The sequence below is a fragment of the Ammospiza nelsoni genome, chromosome 6 (assembly GCF_027579445.1).
Source record: "Ammospiza nelsoni isolate bAmmNel1 chromosome 6, bAmmNel1.pri, whole genome shotgun sequence".
NCBI classification, from domain to species: Eukaryota; Metazoa; Chordata; class Aves; order Passeriformes; family Passerellidae; genus Ammospiza; species Ammospiza nelsoni.
Genome location: NC_080638.1, coordinates 42,781,454 through 42,799,868, shown reverse-complemented (window position 1 = coordinate 42,799,868; position 18,415 = coordinate 42,781,454). Strand labels below are relative to the sequence as shown.

General features: G+C 54.5%; 1 protein-coding gene across 1 annotated transcript in view; it reads right to left on the bottom strand.

Moving 5' to 3' along the window:
- Positions 1-2,393: 2,393 nt before the first annotated feature.
- The window catches only part of TMEM63C (transmembrane protein 63C), a 31,883-nt gene continuing 15,861 nt past the window's right edge, over positions 2,394-18,415 (bottom strand). The window contains exons 2-24 of the mRNA XM_059474146.1: positions 16,024-16,137; positions 15,528-15,748; positions 14,991-15,070; positions 13,793-13,880; positions 11,869-11,906; positions 11,309-11,451; positions 10,949-11,000; positions 10,417-10,525; positions 9,911-9,984; positions 9,726-9,806; positions 9,469-9,589; positions 9,219-9,352; positions 8,878-9,000; positions 8,186-8,339; positions 7,565-7,671; positions 6,718-6,804; positions 6,133-6,198; positions 5,846-6,008; positions 5,524-5,629; positions 5,157-5,324; positions 4,767-4,882; positions 4,548-4,619; positions 2,394-4,467 (exon numbers count right to left, since the gene is read on the bottom strand). Coding sequence (XP_059330129.1) covers positions 4,255-4,467; positions 4,548-4,619; positions 4,767-4,882; positions 5,157-5,324; positions 5,524-5,629; positions 5,846-6,008; positions 6,133-6,198; positions 6,718-6,804; positions 7,565-7,671; positions 8,186-8,339; positions 8,878-9,000; positions 9,219-9,352; positions 9,469-9,589; positions 9,726-9,806; positions 9,911-9,984; positions 10,417-10,525; positions 10,949-11,000; positions 11,309-11,451; positions 11,869-11,906; positions 13,793-13,880; positions 14,991-15,070; positions 15,528-15,725 — 2,493 coding nt within the window. The 5' untranslated portion in view covers positions 15,726-15,748; positions 16,024-16,137 and the 3' untranslated portion in view covers positions 2,394-4,254. The remainder of the gene's footprint in view (positions 4,468-4,547; positions 4,620-4,766; positions 4,883-5,156; positions 5,325-5,523; positions 5,630-5,845; positions 6,009-6,132; positions 6,199-6,717; positions 6,805-7,564; positions 7,672-8,185; positions 8,340-8,877; positions 9,001-9,218; positions 9,353-9,468; positions 9,590-9,725; positions 9,807-9,910; positions 9,985-10,416; positions 10,526-10,948; positions 11,001-11,308; positions 11,452-11,868; positions 11,907-13,792; positions 13,881-14,990; positions 15,071-15,527; positions 15,749-16,023; positions 16,138-18,415) is intronic.

Genomic DNA, 18,415 nt, shown 5'->3' with positions numbered 1-18,415 from the left:
GGCTCCATGTGACAAGTAGGCAGCTCTGTGATGGGTGGGATATGGGTGTTACTACCCAAACCATCCCTGCTCCCTCTAGCTTTCCCAGCTCCTTGACGTCTGCTCTTCTGTGCCACATTTTATGTAACTCCCAAGAGAACTGGTTTGTGTGCCTCTTATACCCAGCTGTACTGTTTATTAAAAAACAACAGTGAGTCTTCGCCTTTTCTGATGCCTTGTGTTTATTTTAATATAAAAGCCCCAAGCAGACCAGGAAAAAAGAATGACAGAGGGGAGTTTCTTGTTGATTCTAGCTTTGGAGATATTGGTCACTGGGAGCGCTTGTGTAGTGCAGCTTGACTGACATGAGAAGGCATCCACCAGCAAAAGCATTTTGGGAGCTTTTGTGCCTGGTAATTCAGCGGGTGAGCAGTGGAGGTGCTACCAGAGACACCCTGCTACTGATTGCTCAGACCCTTCAAGTCTGATAATCTCTAAGGGAATCAGAATTTTAAGCAATCAGCCTAAAATTCCCTTTTCCGTTGTTCAGATACTGCTTTTTTTGTTTTGTCATAGCACAGGCTCACCTGTTGCTGGTCACCTGCCATTGGTCACCCAGTGCTGGTCATCATCAGCAGCAGAGCATGGACTTCATAATGAAGTCCTGTCTGGTTCCATGGAGCATCATCCACTCTGCCATAACTGGATTGCAGAGTCATTCCAGCAGCCCTGCCCAGAGAGCAGCTGGTGAGGATGCAGGAGGTTCTGTCTTCTAGCATGTTCTAGCTTTGACATGAAGGGTTTCCAGCCCTGTGAGAGTTGGGCACTTGATGCTGGAAGAATGGTGCCTAGAGTGGGGAAGCCAGGCCAGGGTCTGTAATAGCATCTTCCAAAGGCTGGAAATCCCAGCCCTGGCACAGGAGAGAAGGAAAAACATCCTGAGAGAGCCATGCTGCCCATTTAGGATGGGATTGTTCCAAAAGGCAATGTGTGATGGGCTGTGAAGGGCATGGAGAGCAGCAGAGATCTGAATTTAAAGAAATACCCCCTTTGGGTCATTGATAAAGTTAATTTTCCCACTCTTGGTCTCAGGACTGGTGGTGGGAGCCCAAACCTGGCACTGCAGGGTAGGGCCAGCCTGGCAGGCTCCAGCAGCACTCCCATCTTTGGCTGCCTGTGCCAGCAGGGAGTTTTGCTAAGCTCCCACAGACTCCCCTTTGCTGTGGCTGCTGCCCAGTGGGGACGGTCCTGTCACTGCCTGCCAGCAGCTGGCACAGTGGGAGACTCCATGCCATTGCTGGGCCTGGCTGTGAGGGATTCTGAGTGCAGGCTGCCCTCAGGGAGCGGGGTGTGAGCGGGGTTCAGGGCAGAGTGCAGTGTGACAGGGCTGACACGCTCAGCAGGCCCTGGGAAGCTTCCCGGTGTGAGGCCTGGGGAAGCTGCAGCCAGGGGCCATCCCAGCTCCCAGCCAGAGCCCCTGCGAGCTCCCCAGCACAGCACTGCCCTGTGTTAACTCTGTTTACCTCTCCTTACCAACGTGGGGGGTCTCTGTAGGGGCATGCGATGGGTTTTACATTTCCCAGGTGTTCACCCAAAGGGAAGCTGTCCCCATGCCTCCTGCCCTGTGCCATTAACCAGAGTGGCAGGGCTCACTCCAGGAAAGCTGAGGAGGAGCCAGCAGGAGGAACCTGCTGAAACCAGAGGCAAATCATTCAAGTAGGAATTGAGGTAAAAAATAGTGTGTATTTTGGGAGGGAGGAAGGCAGAAAAGAACATCGTTCTCTCAAAATCTAGAGAAGGACTTCCAAAATGGTGTTCACCCCCTTCCCCGGGACTTGCTGGTGGGTAGTTCAACTTTGGGTACACCGCTCCATCCTCAGATGGGATGGGTTCCTCCTGTCCCTGACCCTTGCTGTGGTCCCAGAGGGGCTCCAGGCCACCCTTGTGCTACCCTCAAGCAGCATCTGCACCTTTGGTGGTGTTCTGAGCCAGCTCTGCCAATGGAGTGACTGCTGACAGAAGGTGGGCAAGAAAGGCACACGAGTGTCCCACAGCCCACCCTCAATGGGGGGATGGTGCCAAGGGCTGTGCCAGTCTATCTGGGACAGTGAGGTGCCCTCCCACTCCTGAAACTTTGCTGCTTCTGCCCATATGTTGGGGTTTGTTTTTATGGAGATCATAGTGGGCATAGTGTGATCATAGATCACACAGTCTGGAGGTGGGGATGTGTCCAAGCAGTCTCCTTGCCACTGAAGCATGTGCAGGATGTCCCAGGCAGGGTCAAAAGCAGCCCACAGGTGGGAAAAGGCTCCAGTGGCAAGGGTTCCCCCTAAACCAGTGCCAGGAGGACGCATGGGGGCGACGACGCCAGGCAGCAGCTGGGTGAAGTCATTTTATTCAAGGCACGGTCATAGCAATAAATCACAAGAAGGTACAGACCTCTGGCACATTCCTGCAGAGGGGCAGCTAAGGGCAATCAGACCAGCAGCCCGAGCTCCCGAGGACACAGTGCCACTAGCAGGCACTTGCTTCCACCCTCAGAGAGGCCACCAGCATCCCCGTGCCCTGCCCGGGGCTGCCTCTGGAGCAGGCAGTGAGGGGAGCAGCTGAGCTGTGGGCAGCCACGGGGGCACCTGGGCAGGAGGCCACAACCCCCCAGGGAACTTTTTGGGATTAGAAGGGTGTGTCTGACCTCAAGGCTCCCCCGAGGCAGCCCCTTTGTGGCTAGGGTGCCACAGCCACCGCCCCAGCGTGCAGGAGCGCAGGTGGGACGGGGGCCATGGGACTGCCAGCCGGCTGAGCTGAGATCCACCAGCCCCACAGGAACGTCCTAAGGGCCCCCTTAATGCTCTCACTGCTGGGCTGCCTCTTAACCTCCCCCCAGCCCAGAGCTGGCACACTACCCCTCCTCCCAGCGGCACTGCTAATGCTAACCGGTGCCAAGGAGCATCTGCCTTCACACAACAGCACTCGGCATGCCAGCAGCCCTGGTGCTGGCAGAGCTGTGCCTTCCTCCCTTCCCTCCCTGCACTGCCCTGGGACGATGCAACTCTGGCTGCTCTGAAGCTAGCAGGAGAATCAGGGGCAGGAAAATCAGCCCTGAGGCCAAAGCAGGGCTGAGTGAGGAGCCAGCATGCCCAGGTGGGTTATGGTGGGAGAGGAGCTGAGGAGAATGAGGATAAACCTTCATCCCCAGAGGCCACCACAGGTACTCTGGATGAGCTGGAAAACTCCAGGGATGCTGTCTGGGCAGGTAATGGCACATTTACACTAATCACAGCAGGACTCACACTTGAGAGGCAGTGTGGCTACTGGGGGAGCATCCCACAGCTGCAGCTTGTGGACAAGGACAGGCAGGCAGGATGTGGTGGACCAGGAGGACCTGGAAGCCCAGGTCCTGCCAGCCTCCACCTGTCCCCCCTGTTCTGCTGCATTAGGACAGAGCTATTCTGGGTCCCATGGGCAGCCCCAGTGAGAGCATGAGCACGATGGGCGCTGCCAGGGAAGAGGATTGAAAAGGAGCTGCCCTCAAAGCCATTAAACACACTTGTCTCTTGACCTTCCACTTCTCCTCAAGAGCCCAAGGGCACAGGCATTGTGCAACAAGATGGGGGGGATGGGGTGGGAGGTTGAGGAAGAGTTGGGCTTGCATTTGATGCCTACCTTGGTGCAGGGCTGTTGGTGCTCATGTAGGGGCTCTGGTGGCAGATGTAGGGACACTCACCTCCTCCACCAAAGCACAGGCATGTCAGCAGTCCCTGCTGAAATGGGCAAAGAGGGGCAGGCAGCAGCCTGCAGGCCAGCAGCAGGGGAGGCAGCAGCTGCCTGAGCAGTGGATGGCTGGGGTGAGATGCAAGGGTTACGGGTGGCTGTCCCCTGCCACTGAGGACCCAGAGGACAGCGTGGTGGCAGGCACATTCATCTGGGCTGTCTGGGCTGCTTCCTCCTCTCAGAGGGGACAGGGCCTCCCTCCTGCCCCCAAAAGCATGGCCTCTCAGAGAGACCCTCTCCCTATTCTGCTGCACCCCCTCTTCCCCATGTGTGCTGGAAGAGGAAGATGGGGACAGGGGGGCACTAGGGGGCTCAGCCAGTGCAGGCAACAGGAAGGACCATCAGACCCTCCTGCCACTGCCCATGCAATGGGGTCTCTCCCTCACATCAGTCTTGTCATCCCCTGCCCCATCAGCAAGGTGGCCCCACCAGTGCAGGGAAGGCTCCTCCTGCCCCAGGGCACGTCCTCCGCTCCCAGCACAGTCTCAGCTGTGGCAGGGATGCTCACTGGTAGCGAGCCTGGCTCTCCATCACGGGGCCGCTCCTGTACTCGCCCTCCACGGTCTCCAGCTCTGTCTCGAAGCTCTGCAGCCCCCCATCCTCCCCATCCTCTGCTGGCTCCAGGTGGTTGCCCATGGTGCCATAGGACTGGTGTGCCGGAGAGGCTGCCGGCGTCAGGCTCAGCTCAGGCTCCTGCAGGACAGTGGCCACAAAGAGCTGCCCCGGGGGGCAGGGGGCCATCAGGACCAGGGGAGCGAGAGCAGACGGCCACAGCAGGGCTGGGAAGGGGTACTCACATTGGAGTTAGGGGTGGAGGAAACGCTGCTCCGCTCCACGTCATTGAAGGCGCCCTCAGACTGGTCAGACATCTGAGGAGAAGGAGGCCATGAGGAAATCATGGTTTGGAGGGCCCAGCTTTGGTAGGGACAGCCAGGTGCTATCTCAGATTCCCCAGGGCAAGCCAGGAGGGGATGCACTGGGGTGAAGGAACAGAGCAGGTGGCTGGCTGCGCTCACCTGGTAGCTTGAGGGTTTCCGTGGCTGCAGCTTCTTCAGGCAGAGGCCAAAGAAGGAGAAGATGATGCAGGAAAGGAGGACCACAAAGGTGAAGAGGGTGACAGGCCGGGTGGGACCTAGAGCACAGAGACACTGGGGCAGCACATAAGTCTCCAAGAACCTGCTGCACGTCCAGCTGAGCCCCAGGCTGGTGCCTGCTTTGGGTTTTACAAGCTCTCAACCCCCTTCCCAAAATACAAGCTGACACCTCCTTCATCTGCCAGGTCTTCACACCACCCTTATCACCCTCCATGCCACGTCTAACTCAAGGGTGACACCAGTGGCTCATCACCCCCAAACATCAGACAGGACCCTCAGCAGTGGCAGGGCGCAGCCCCAGGCTCTCCCTACCGAGGCGCAGGACGGAGAAGAAGAGCAGCCAGAACATGCAGAGGATGGGGGCCACCACAACTTGGCTGATGGCGGCGACGTGGAGGCGCTGGTTCAGTTTGGTGGGGATGTACACATAGTAAATGTTGTACCGGTCAACCATGTGCTTGAGCAGCATATAGAGCAACCCTGGTGGGACGAGAGGAGCCATTTGGATGGAGGGCAGTGGGGACAGCCAGGCCACAGGGAGAGCAGGGCAGGCCCTGGGAATGATGCCCAAGGGTGCCCTTTGTACCATGCAGGAAGCCTGCACTCCCGTGCTGCTGCCGGTGGCTGGGACAGGCTGTTCTTGGCATGGCTGGGACCATGGGCATGGGATCATACTCACCAAAGGGGACGATGATAGGGCAGGTGATGCTGTAGGTCATGACAACAGAGAAGATACAGCAGGTCCAGGCATACTCTAGTCCAAACTGGAACTGGTAAGCTTGACTCTGGGGCACAACCAACAGAGTAATTGCCACCTCTGTCACTGCAAAGCCTGCACTTGCAGCCTGGCCCACAGGACTGCCTCACCCCCACTAGCCCCCAAGGGGCCTGAAGAAATCCCCATAAGCATCCCCACAGAACCACGACAGCCTGAGTTTGCAGGGAGTGCATCTCTGCTGCACTGGGGTCACGAAGGCTCCCAGGTGACCAGAGCCACATACCCGCTTGACATGGAGCCGCTCGGGCTCGGACTTGGCGAAGCAGAGGCGAGCAGTGTAGACGAGGAGGCCTGGGATGCGCAGCAGCTCCATGGCCGTCCCAATCAGGCTGGAGGTCACTACATAGTTGACGAAGAAGGCGCCATTGTCTGGGAGGAAAACGCACCTGCCCCGGGGACAGAGAGGTGACACAGTGAGAGAATGCTCAGGCAGGAGCTGCAAGAGCTGCTGGCGGTGGACAACAGGTGCTCCCGCTTGCCTGGGAAGTTTGGGAGCTTCCTGCTACTCACTGGAACTTGACTTCAGCCTCATCCAGAAAGTGGGTGTCGAAGAGCCAGCGGAAAAACAGGTCCAGGCTGGAGGGGATACAAGAGGAGCAGCTCAGACAGAGGGGGAGCTACAGAGCAATGTGAGAGACACCCAGCAGGAACGTGCTTTTTTCCCTGTCCTGAATGGGCAAAACCCTCTGCACCCTACACTGCCAGGGCAGCCCCTTCTGCCACACGAGACCACTGTGGAGCGTGTGCTCGCCTCCTGAATGGCCGCCAGGATTACTGTAGCTGGAGCTATGCAGGACCTGACCAGGTCATTTTAGGGTCTGCTGAACCCAAGCATCAGCTGATCACTGCCACCAGCCCCCTTGGGTCAGCTGTGTCAGCCTGGTAAGCTGCTCTGCTCCACTCCTCTGCAGGGAAGGTTTCCATCTGTGACCATGTATGAGTGGCTCAGCACTGCTAAAGAAGTGTTTTCCTCCCCAGAGATCACCGTGTTTCGGTGGGCAATGGGATCTTAGCCCTTTGGGGCTGGATTGCAGGGCCTAGGTGTGATCCTGGCAGCTTAGGAGCAGGGGGAGCAGCATGGCAGGGTGTCTGTACCTGCTCAGACCCAGCGAGGGCAGGATGATAACCATGAACACCAGGAAGAAGAAGCACTTGTGCATGGTGATCTGATTTTCACTTGACCTGCAGAGAGGGAAGACAAGAAAAGAACATTGCACTTTTTTGGGAAAGGGCAGAAGGTGGGGTGCGGGGCTGGGCTTGGTCTCGCTTTTCACCAAGGAGTTACTCCCTGCTTCACAAAGCTGTGTGCATTTGGTCTGTACATCCACTGGGGCCTTGCAAAGACTCTCCCAGGCTAGGGTGTGTCACCATGAGGAATCTGCTGCAGCCTCTCCTCTCCTTCATCTTTGCCCTCTCCTACCATCCCTGCTGGTATAGACACCCAATAAGAGGCAGATGTCTAACGTGAATTCATGACCTGTTTCCCCCAGAAAAAGGAAGGGAGGTGGTGACAAAGCTCCTGCAAGGACTTACCAGATGAGGCACAGGGTTTGGGGTTGATGGAGGGTCAAGACAAAGAGAGCTCCTTGTAGGAGCTGGGCAGTTTCCCCTACTTTAAGCATCTTGAACCCATACCTCCGCCTTGGACTGGAAGCATGCCTGGGATGGCCCTGCTGCTGCCAGTCCACCATCACACCGTCCCTCTTACAAACTTCTTCCATCTTTAAGATCCATCTTAAAACCAACTGACTTTGTCAGTAGTCTGAAAGTGTTGAGGACTTTGGGAAGCAAATGGCTCCTTTGTGCATGGACCCAGGGGGCTCTGCTCCACTGGGGGGGTCTGCTGCTCACTGCCTGCCTCCCTGCAGGCTGGGTTCCCCTTTCCACTGCAGTTCCTCCCATCTGTGGCAGCCCTGGGGGCTGTGGGGACCAGCCCCATTACCTTGTCCAGTGAGACTCGAAGAATGCTGAGTAGTAGACAAGGAAGGGCAGGAAGACAGAGAAGGCCCAGAGCAGCAGCGTGGGGAAAAACTGGGTGATGATGGGGTTCTGCAGGAAGAGAGAGGCCAAACACCCCCTCAGCAACCCACCATAGCACAGCCAGGCTGGAGACTGCACACAATGGTCTGTGTGGCGGGTGGGCTGGAGCATCCCCTCCCTGAGCAGGGGCATTTGTTTCAGGAAATAAGAACTTGAGACCAACCAAGGGCACCACAGCCATGTTCTGAGCCCCAGTGCCCACCCAAAAGCTCACAGGTCAATGAGCAAGAAGGGGCTGTGCTGCTGGCAGCTCCTGACATCTCCTGAGCTCTTTCCAAACCTTTCTTTTTGAATAGACAGCAAACTGCCTGCCCCCATGGAGGCATCAGCACCAAAGCTCAGGTGCTGCCCCAGGGCTCTGCCACTGGAAACACAACGAGAAGGGGATGGACTTTGTTTCCCATCAATACCCATCCTGGTGATGGCTCATCTTAGGACAGTGTAGAGCTGGTGCCCTCCACCTGTCACAGATAAGCCTGGAAATTACAGACTTTCAGGAAAATTGGCATGGGTTAGGGACTACCTTGAGGCTCTCCACAGGGTGTGTGACATTGAACATGTCCATAGTGTTGACAATGATGGCTGGCGTTGTGAGGAAGAAAAGAAGGAGGAACAGGCAGATATTAAGCAGAATGAATCGCACCCACCACGATGTGCCGCGGACTGATAAATTCTCCCTGTAAGAGGAAAACACAACTTGAACATGATGAGGATGAGGCCCCTGTGTCCTGGGCCTCCCATCATAGCTTCATGAAGCTCTGCCTCCTGCTATCTGCACCAACCATCCTGGCAGACACTGTTCTGAGCTCGCCCTCTTCCCCTCCCCACAGTGCTTTGCTGTCATATGCAGAGCCCCTCAAACCAGAGAATAGCCACAGTGGAGGCTCATACCATCAGGAGCCTTTGGAACCAGGCCAGAGAAATCACAGTCTGGCAATCTAATCTCAGCTGGCTGGGCCCTGCCACCTTTGGGAGGATCACCCCAATTGCTCCTGCTGACTTCTGCTGTGGCAATAGGAGGGATTTTCAGCCCCCATCACCCTTGGAAAGTGTCCTACAGATAGACACAGGTTTCCTACAGCTATTTGGGCTCCCTACAGCTATGGGCATAGTCTCCTTATAGCTAGGTACATGGGCTCCTTATAGGTATGGACATGGGCTTCCCCATATCTGCTTGTTCCCCCTGCCTCCCTCCCTCCTGCCGTGGGGGTTCACCAGATGATATCACTGGGTGAAGGGGCATAGCAAACACCCCAGTGGTGTGACTTGACCACGGTGGTGACAGAGGACTGCTGGGGGTGCTTGCGGCAGTGGATGTGGCTGTAGTCCTTCAAAATCCTGCAGGAAGAGGGAGCCAGGGGTCAGGGCTCACTTCTCGTGAGACGCTTCCCACAGCCTAAACAGGGCAGGCAATGCCACAGATGGCAGAGGCAAAGAAGAGACCAACCCACTGCCTGGCTTTGGTGGGAAAAGCTGGCAAGGTGCCCCAGCTCCCCGGCAGTGGTGGCCAACAGGCTGATGGACATCCCCATGGCCTGTGCATGAGGGGCACTCACACAGCTGTCATCCGCTCGTCCTGGAAGGTGACGAAGGCCATATCAAGCCGCTTGAGTGTGATGCGGTTGCGCTCTGCATTGAACTCATCTGTGAGCTTCTCCTCCAGCTCCCCGTAATACTGCTCAGCATCCACCTGTGGGAGCAGCCAGGGCTGTGCTGTGCACGGGGCTGGGGCAGGGGCAAGCTGTCATGCTCTGCCTTGCCCGTGGTGCAGGTGTGTTGCCTGCAGCCCTGCCTGCAGCCTCCCACCTCATCAAAGCCACAGAAGTGGCAGCAGAAGATGCGGGCGCAGGGGTGAGTTTTGATCATGATCTTCCCCTCCTTCTGTGCCTTGGTGGTGAAATAAAGCCGCCCCTTCATTGCTTTGCGCCTGCCAGGAAGCCGATAGCAAAGGTCATGTGGGGAGCATCAGACAGACAAACATAAAGCCAGACTGGGTGCCTTGGTGTGGTGGGCAGGAGCAGCACACCCTCCCAGAGAGGCCACATGGACATGCATGCACTCACCTCTCTGCATCCAGCTTCATCAGCTTGCGCACGTCAAAGCAAAACTGGACATTGGTGACGGTGCAGCTGGGATAAGCCTCGCTGCAAGCACAGGGACATGGTGGCACCAGCAGCCAGGGGACAGGGACACTCCCTGCCACCTGCCTGCCACCCACCCAGCAAGGCTGTGGCACATGGCTACTCACTGGAAATGCTTGATGATAAGTGAAGGGTCTGTGATCTCCTTGGGGATGTGGGTAACCATTAGCGTCCGAGCGACCTTGCGGAAGAGAAGAGGCAATGGGATCTGCAGGATGGATCTGCAGGATGGAGCTGCAGGACAGAATGCTGCCATCCTGTCCATCCAGCAGCGAGCTGAGCCACCAGCTGCCACCCCAGAGGAAAGTCAGCACAGATCTCCTCAATGCCCAGTCCCAAACCCTGAGGGCACAGCCAGACAATGCCATATCCCAGACAGATGAATACAGCAGGACTTCAGTCTCAAGATACAAGACAAGAGAGAGAGATTTGCCTCCAGGCTGTCACTTTATCCAGAAGCTGGTGAAAAACAGCCACACCTTTCCCTGCCAGCCTAGTTTCATACTGTTCCTGAAAACCTCCGTAACTACTGGGACCAGCATTTGTGCAAAGCAAGAAGTTAGCCATTAGCAGCACTGAACAAGGCAGGGTTGGAGGAGAGGTGGTTTCTCACCTTCTCATTCTCTCTGTATTCCAGGTGCACAGAGTGGTGAGCCATACAAAGGACGGTGAAGATAAAATAGATTAGGGCGAAGATGCTGTGCAGCCACAGAAGACGGTCTCTGCAAGAGAGGAAGTGGGGAGCAGTGAACACTGTGGTGAGCATGTGGCACAAGGACCAGCCTGGCACTCAGCATCTCACTCATGGCCACCCCTTCCACCCAGCAGGACCCCCCAGTGCCAGCTCTCAGACACTCACCCCAGGAACTTGAGGGGCAGCACCCAGGCTCTTGATTGAGATACTACAGAGATGCAGCTACACAACATCCCCAAGAGCACTTCTGCCAGCAGTGGGGTGCAAGAGCAGTGCCACTGGCTTGGCTGCCCTAACTGTGCTCATGTAGTACAGAGAGACAGGAGAGCCAGTGTGAGTGGTGTGAGGCTCACATGGACCTGTCCCTGTCGCCACCACAGGGCTGTGGTGAGTACTGTGCCTAGGTGCTCCCAGCAGCACACACAGCCCCCCTGCCTGTGGGAGCACCTACTGAGTTGGGATGTTGGCGATGGTTGTCCGGCCAAAGTGGGTAGGATTGTGTCCTGCAGAGGAAGAGGAGAAGCAGAAGGTTAAGAGAACACAGTGCAGTGTGCATGTCCATATTGCAGTTATTGGCTGTGGTCTTTGGTCCCTTCTTTCCCATCTCCCAGATCCCCAAGTTCCCACTGCCCTGAATTTCCCAGCCTCTTATGCTCCTCTGTCACCCAGCTGAGGGTGAGCTCCTGCTCACATGGGGGCTTCTGAGAGAGGGGTTTTTTTCTCCTTCTTTCCCAGAGGCACAATGTTTGTCCAAAGGCTCAGAAGCTTGCATGGCACCCCTGAGTCATCCTGTGACTAGGGAAGCACCTACCCAGGAGGTCCCCAGAGAAGTTGACAGGCAGGATGACAGCCACGGAGAGCACGCAAACCAGCATCAGCAGGACCAGGAGGTGCCGCTGGAAGGAGAGGTAGGTGGTGGCATCGATCCCACACTTGCTCTGAATCTCCTCATCCCTGGAGAGAGGCAGGTGGGGGTCAGTGCTGGTGGTTCCTCCCCACCACCTCCTGTCATGGGGACACTGGCTTGCTCCAGTTTCCCACAACCCACAGCAACTCATGACAGCCTGACAGTGGCACAAAGGATTTGAGCACAGAGGAAATGAGGGACCCAAGCAGCCCTCCAACTGCATCTCATTACACAATTGGTGTACAGGAGAGGTTGAAGCCCTTTTCTTTGGGATAGGATCTAGGGACCAGAAGGAAATGCAGAGGTGAGCTCTCTGCTCTCTCTTCAGAGAGGATGTTTTAAGAGGGCTCTCCTCTGCCACTGCTCCCAGCAGCTCCTGGTGATGGGCCACCACCTGTGGGCACTAGTTCCCCATGGGTGGGCAGTGGTGGGGCAAGAACATAATGCCAAGCACACACACTTACTTCATCTGGTAGATAGAAAGTAGCCAGGAACAGAATCCCTAGAAGGAAAAAGAGTCAGGATGAGACAAGGACAATCACCCCCACCTCCCTAGTGAGGGACCAAGTCACAACATGTGCTGGGGAAACACGCAGAGGCAGTGCAGTGCCTGTGGCCTTGAGCAAATGGAGGCAGTGCCCAAGACAGCTCAGCAGTGCTCAACCCAATGGCAAAGGCAGCTGCCTCAGGAGAAGCAAGGAAAACACACTCCAAAGAGCTGATGGGAAGCTGAGCACAACCTCTCTTCCAGCCCTGATAGACCATGTGACTTTCCTGAAAGCAGTGATAAGATAATTTCTGTGAGTGGGAACAAGGAGTCTGCTGGGGCAGGGGTATAAAGGGACAGGGAAGTCTCTCTACAAACATCAACCATCCTGATGGATGTCAGCTGCATACTGTTGGCTGCAGGAGGATTTGCAGAAGCTGAAGTCAAGCATTAACCCAGTGTTTCAGGGGTGACTTGCTGGACTTCAGCTTCCTCTGAACATTAAGGAGCATCACTGCAACAGGCTCCTGCTTCCAGAGCTCCCTCCTCTTCCCCTTCCATGACAGTCCCTAACATTCAATGCATGTTTTTTGCCACTAGCAAGTGCTGAGGTGGCACTGCTGCAGAGTGCTACATGAGAACCTAAGTTCTTGTGCCCTAACTAGCTTATTCCCTGTCACTGTGTACACACATGGGTTTTCAGACATTCCCCTGGTGAAGGAGGACTGGGTTAGAAAACACCTAAGCACACCTGACATCCACAAGTCTGTGGGCTCTGACAGGGTGCATTCTGAGAGAGCTGGTGGACACCACAGCAAGGCAGCTCATGATCATCTTTGAAAGGCCTTGGTGATCAGGAAAGATGCCTGAGGACTGGAAGAAAGCACCATGCACTGTAACAGATTGCCCAGAGAGGTTGTGGAGTCTCCTTCACTGGAGATACTGAAGATACAATCCTGTGCCATGTGCTGTAAGATGACTCTGCTTGAACAAGGAGGTTGGACCAGATGACCCTGTTGGTTCCTCTCAACTCTGCCCATTCTGTGATTTTGTGATTCTGGACTTTTTACGCTCTCTACAAATTTCTCCTCAAAACTGCTCTTCTCCCCTCTTAGTGTATCCTACATCTAACCTGGCAGAGTTGAGATTTTCCTCATTTGTGAACAGTTTGATTTTTCAAAGGATGTCTTCTTGCTTCTAATAATCTCCTTTAATCTGCTCTTTAGTGTGCTGGCTTTCCCTGTAGTCTTTCTCACTTATTTTTTGATGAGCAATACACATTTGCCCAGAGCACCTGGTACAGAGCCTTTAAAGAGGCCTCCTGCCACCTTGCAAGGATTTTGTGTCTTTTGCTTCTTTCCTACCTATATTTTTTAATAAGTCATGACATTTTATCACAGTCGTACCAGTGACTGATTTTCGAGTTTTGCTGCCAAAAAAGAAAGAGACAGCAAGAAATGTCAGTCTTTGTTTGTTTCCAGGAAAGCCTGATGTGCTAGAGAGAAGGAGATTTTACTTTAAAGCCCCACCATGCTGGCAGAGGAGGAAATATGGTGTGGGGGACTTGATCCTGAGGGGTGGGAAAGATTCTTGCAGCCATGCAGCTGGGCTCTGGCCATGCATCATACTGGATCCACACAGCTGCAAGGAGAGCCATGCAGCTGGGAGATGCTGGCCAACAGGGGCATCCCCTCCAAACTGCCATTCAAAATAGATGCCTCAAAGAATCCAGGACAAAAAACCCTCCAGCTTCCAGGAACTCCCCACTGCTGAAGAGTGTTGGGCAGGAGATTTAATTTCCCACACTTAACTTCTGACCAGGGTTTCTGATGAAGAACAGGACAGGCTGGGCTGGGACAAGCCCAGCCCAGGTTCCCACAGCCACAGCCACTGGCACTCACCACATCCTTGTTGTCAGCATCCAGAGGGCTGCTCTCTGATGGGGACTTCTCCTTCTCGCTCTGCTCTCCATAGAAAAGCGACGTCAGGCTTTGCAGCGAGGGGAGGAGCAGAGGGGTGAGGCAGAAGTGAAGCAGCAGACATGAGAGGATAAGCACCCTTGGAGAAGTCCTTCCTAGCACAGCAGTCCAAGAAATCTCTCCCCCCCTTCCCACATTCTACACTGGGGCTGGTACAGTGATTACCTCTGGGCTTGGGACAAAGGGGTTGCATCTTGCTGCCTCCACACCAACACATTCTCCCCAGCTTCTTTGTGGCCTGACCCATGATGAGCTCATGGAGATGGAGCTGCAGCTCCATTACAAGGGACTGTTGAACCAGATATTTTCTATTCCACTGCTTTCAGATGTCTCAATTGGTTTTACAGTAAAAAGGAATCTAATCAGAGCTTGCATTTTAAATCCTGATTGCCCTTTGATCTTACTGGTGAAGGGAAAACATCACATATTCATCATCAGACTCAGCTCCAGATTCAGAGGCCAAAAGGAACTGGAGGGGAGAAGGCAGAAGAAGGACTTTAACAGATCTTACTCTTGTGGGCTGCCCAGACTTGCACAGACCCCTCCTGTGTGCACTAGCCTGTGCAAGGAAAGATGCTTTGCTGCCTAAGGTGAGCTGCGCTCTGGCAGGCAAGCTGTTGTATGTAGTACAGCCCACCTGGAAATATGGTCTGGGCTCTACTTTTACCACAAAACTGCTTATTTTTGTGGAATTCTGCACCTAGCCCAGAGGATGGGCCAGGAAGTTGCTGTGGTGACATGAGGAACAGTGTTACTGCTGTGTGTCTCCCTCTGCCCCCTCCACCAGACAGTCCCGTTCATCCCAAGAGAATGGCAGGAGAAGAGGCAGCAGCACAGTCTCCACTGAAAAACAGCTCTTTGTCCTTCCCAGAACAGTGCCCCCAATGGCACCAAGAACACTGTCAACAAATGCTAGAGGGAATGAAAGCTGGCCTGGGCTTTCCCTCTCCCTGTAGCAGATGGTGGCTGTGTCTCCATGGGAAATGGGGGCACCAGGCCATTCCCAGTAGGAAGGAGGGACACCTGCTGAACTCTGTGTCATGCCACAGTGCTGGCCTTTCTTCCAGCCCTCTTGAAGAGAATGGAGCCATCACCTGCAGCAGCTCTGCATCCTACTCACCTGTCATTGTCCATCAGCAGTGCCAGGCGCCCGTAGTCCCAAGCTGCTTTCCGAAGACATGAGAAGACCAGAAGGAGAAGCTGCAAGAAGAAAGAGAAGTGTTTTGCTGCAAGGTCTCACCCCACTGGATCTCCTCATATCTCCTTTGTGCTTTCCCACTCATGAGCCCAAGCAAAACTCTTACCCCAAACTACTCCTGCTCTGTGACCTCACCAATGCTGCCCAAGTGTCCTTTGCTTCCCCCCTCAGCCAGGCGCACCAGTGTACTCTTCCCTGTTTCCCCTCAGACAGGTGCACCAGTGCACTCACCCCTGTTCCCTGGTTTGCCAGGTGCACCAGTGCACTCATCCCTGTTCCCTGGTTTGCAGGTGCACCAGTGCACTCATCCCTGTTCCCTGGTTTGCCAGGTGCACCAGTGCACTCATCCCTGTTCCCTGGTTTGCCAGGTGCACCACTGCACAGGCTGACTTGTGTGTGGCTGTCAGTGCCTGCAGGGGCTGCAGAGCCCCTAGAAATGCCCCCCTGCTGGCCCCTCACCAGCCAGAGGATGAAGTTGATGGCGAGCACGGTGGGCACGCCTCCGAAGGGCAGCCCCTCCAGGACGGTGCTGCGGGAGCGGGCGCTGAAGCACTGCTCCTCCGTGCTGTTCACCGGCGCCTCCAGGAAGAGGAGCACGTCCAGCGAGGTGAGGCCAGCACCATCCGGTGCTGGCTCCGTGGAGGACGTGCTCTCCATCGACACCGCTGTGAGGTCCCACCCTGCAACACAGAGGCACAAGTGAGGATGGAGAAGCCTTTGTTTGAAAAGAAGCCATGGCTTCTCCAGGTCCCTTCCATCAAGGTCTGAAGGGCTCACTAAGGGTAGAGAGGGGAGAGGACTGGTTGGTGGTCTCAGAGCTTCCCCAGTCCCAGTCTCTCTCAGGGACAGGTTGTTGGATGCAAGGCAGAGGGTGTTGCTGAAGAAATCTCACAGCTACTTCCTGCCCTTTCCCCACCCCATTAAACCCCATGCTATTTGGTTGTCTCTGTCATACCTGAGACAGGTCTCTCACCACCTCTGCTCCTAGTCCTGGAAGCTGGGTTGAGTCATGGCCACCCTGGTGTTGTCAGCAGGCAGGAATGAGAAGCTGAAGCATTTGTTTGAATTTCTGAAAAAAATCAGCAATGATAATATTGACAACTGGGTTGCTGGGGCTGCACTTGCTTCTCTCCTCACAGACAGGTATTTATTTCCTATGGAATATCCCTGAGCCTGCTGTCCTGCTCCAGCACCATGATCTGTGTGACTCAGGAGTTAGAGGACTTCCCTTCCATCTTTCCACCCAAGCAGAATTGCTACTCCCAAGATATCTTGATCTCTTCTGAAGAGTTAGCTTCTTAAAAGAGTTAGCTTCCCACTACCTTCCCCAGGAGCCGATACCATAGGTTACAGTCCTCACTGGCAGGAGACACTTAAAGGCCATTAATGGCCAACACTGTGGCTTTTTTCCAAAAGCTTTCCTACCACCATGCTTTAGGTAGGAGAGGATCCTCTCCAAATCTGCCTGGACCCCCTGAGAAGGAGCACCCTGCAGCAGCCAGCATGGCAGTCTGTTACTCATGGGGATGCCACAGGAGAGTACCAAACAGCTGCTGCACCCACCATTCAAAGATCAGGAGAGAGAACCAGCACAGCAAACACTAACAAACATGGGGTAGGGACAAGGGGGACAGAGTCTCATGTCCTCATGTGCCTGTCCTGCCTCTGTGCTTTGGAGTCACCCTTAACACCTTTAGCCAGCTGCTTCTCATGCCTGAAGAGCTGCATGGCCTTCAGAGAAGAACAGCTGTCTGTGGTGAGATGATCCAGTCTTTGGAGACCTTGAGCAGCCAAATATTTCCTGGCCTGGGCCCTGAGCAAGAGCTTTTATCAATGACCTCCAAGGGGGCCCCTCCAACCACAATTATTCTACATCCCTATTCTCAGGACCTTGTGCACCTGACAAGAACATTTTCAGGCCTGCCTGAAGTTTATAAGGAGCTATATAAGTGCCTTGCCTTGCAGACATGGTGGGCACAATATATTGAAGTCAGTATATTGTGACCAGTGGAAAGGCTATGTGAAAACTCAAGAGTGGTTTACAACATGTACTTCTGGGAGGTTTGCATTCAAGCCACTGAGCATTCATTCCTCTCTTTCCTTTTCATCGATATTCCAGCCACAACTGAGACCCTGCTACAGCCCCTGCAGTCACCCAGCACCAGATAATCCCTGCTGGAGGCTGCTCAAAGCCCACATGAACAGGGTGGAGGAAGAGAAACAGGACCCAGGGTTTGATTAAGCAGTGGAGGAGAATGCAAACAAAGACAGATGGGACCTCCAGGGATGTGGAGACACAAAGTGTTTATGGCAGTTTTTGTCACCAAGACCAAACAAGATCAAATCTTCAACACTAAAGGAAACCTAATTGAGAAGTCCTTGGGGAGCAGAGACAGCACACAGAAAATTACTTGGCTTAGAAAGGAGGTATTCCAAAGCTCTACACAGATTTCCTCTTGTTGGGAAACATTTACTTGTGCTGTGTCAGTGTGATAGATGGGGGACTACAGTAGCACCTGATTTTATATGCATGGCTGTGGCCTCAGCCTCTCTCTCGTAGACCTTGCAGTTTGCTGCTTGAAGAATCGTGCCCTAAAGTTCACGAGAAGGAGATTAGTCCTGTCCTAAAGTTCATGAGGAGCCCATGAGGAACCCTCAACCCTCAGCTGACCAGAGTGGGCAGGACAGGAGTGCTGGTGCAGGAGCTGACATATGTTACATGCCTGAGAGACTGACTCTCTTTAACCTCCTCATCCAGGGAAAGAAAAAACTGAGGAAGAGGGAGGTTTACAATTTTAGGCTGGCATCTGACTACCTGCATAGATGTCTTGAAGGGGTGTCAGAAGCTGCTGAGCTACAGGCACCAAGTTCCCCAGGACATGCAGACATGTGGCAGTCCCTTTTCCTGTGCATATGGTGAAATGTCACCTGAGCCATAGGCTTCAGTGTCTGCTACAGACCTGCCCATGCTGCATCTTCAGTTCTCCTTGGAGGTCCCTATCCATATACAAAGATACACATCCATCTGTCCAGACTATGATGTCTGGAGACATCACTGCCCAAGTGAGGACAGCTGAACATTAGTGTGACACTCAAAAGAACTGCCAGGTCACTTGGGATATGCTGATACTTCTCCAAAGGGAATCCCAGTAGACTTGGGGTTGATACATCCGCCCCATAGGTGGAGGATGGATGGATGGATGGATGGATGGATGGATGGATGGATGGGCTGGCAAAGCCTCCCTGTAGTGCCCTCAGTCACAGCCTGTGTCTCAGCCATGGCTGGCAGTCCTGTACTTCAAGTCCCAGCGTGGTCCCATCAGGGTAATGACCCCTGACAAGGGACC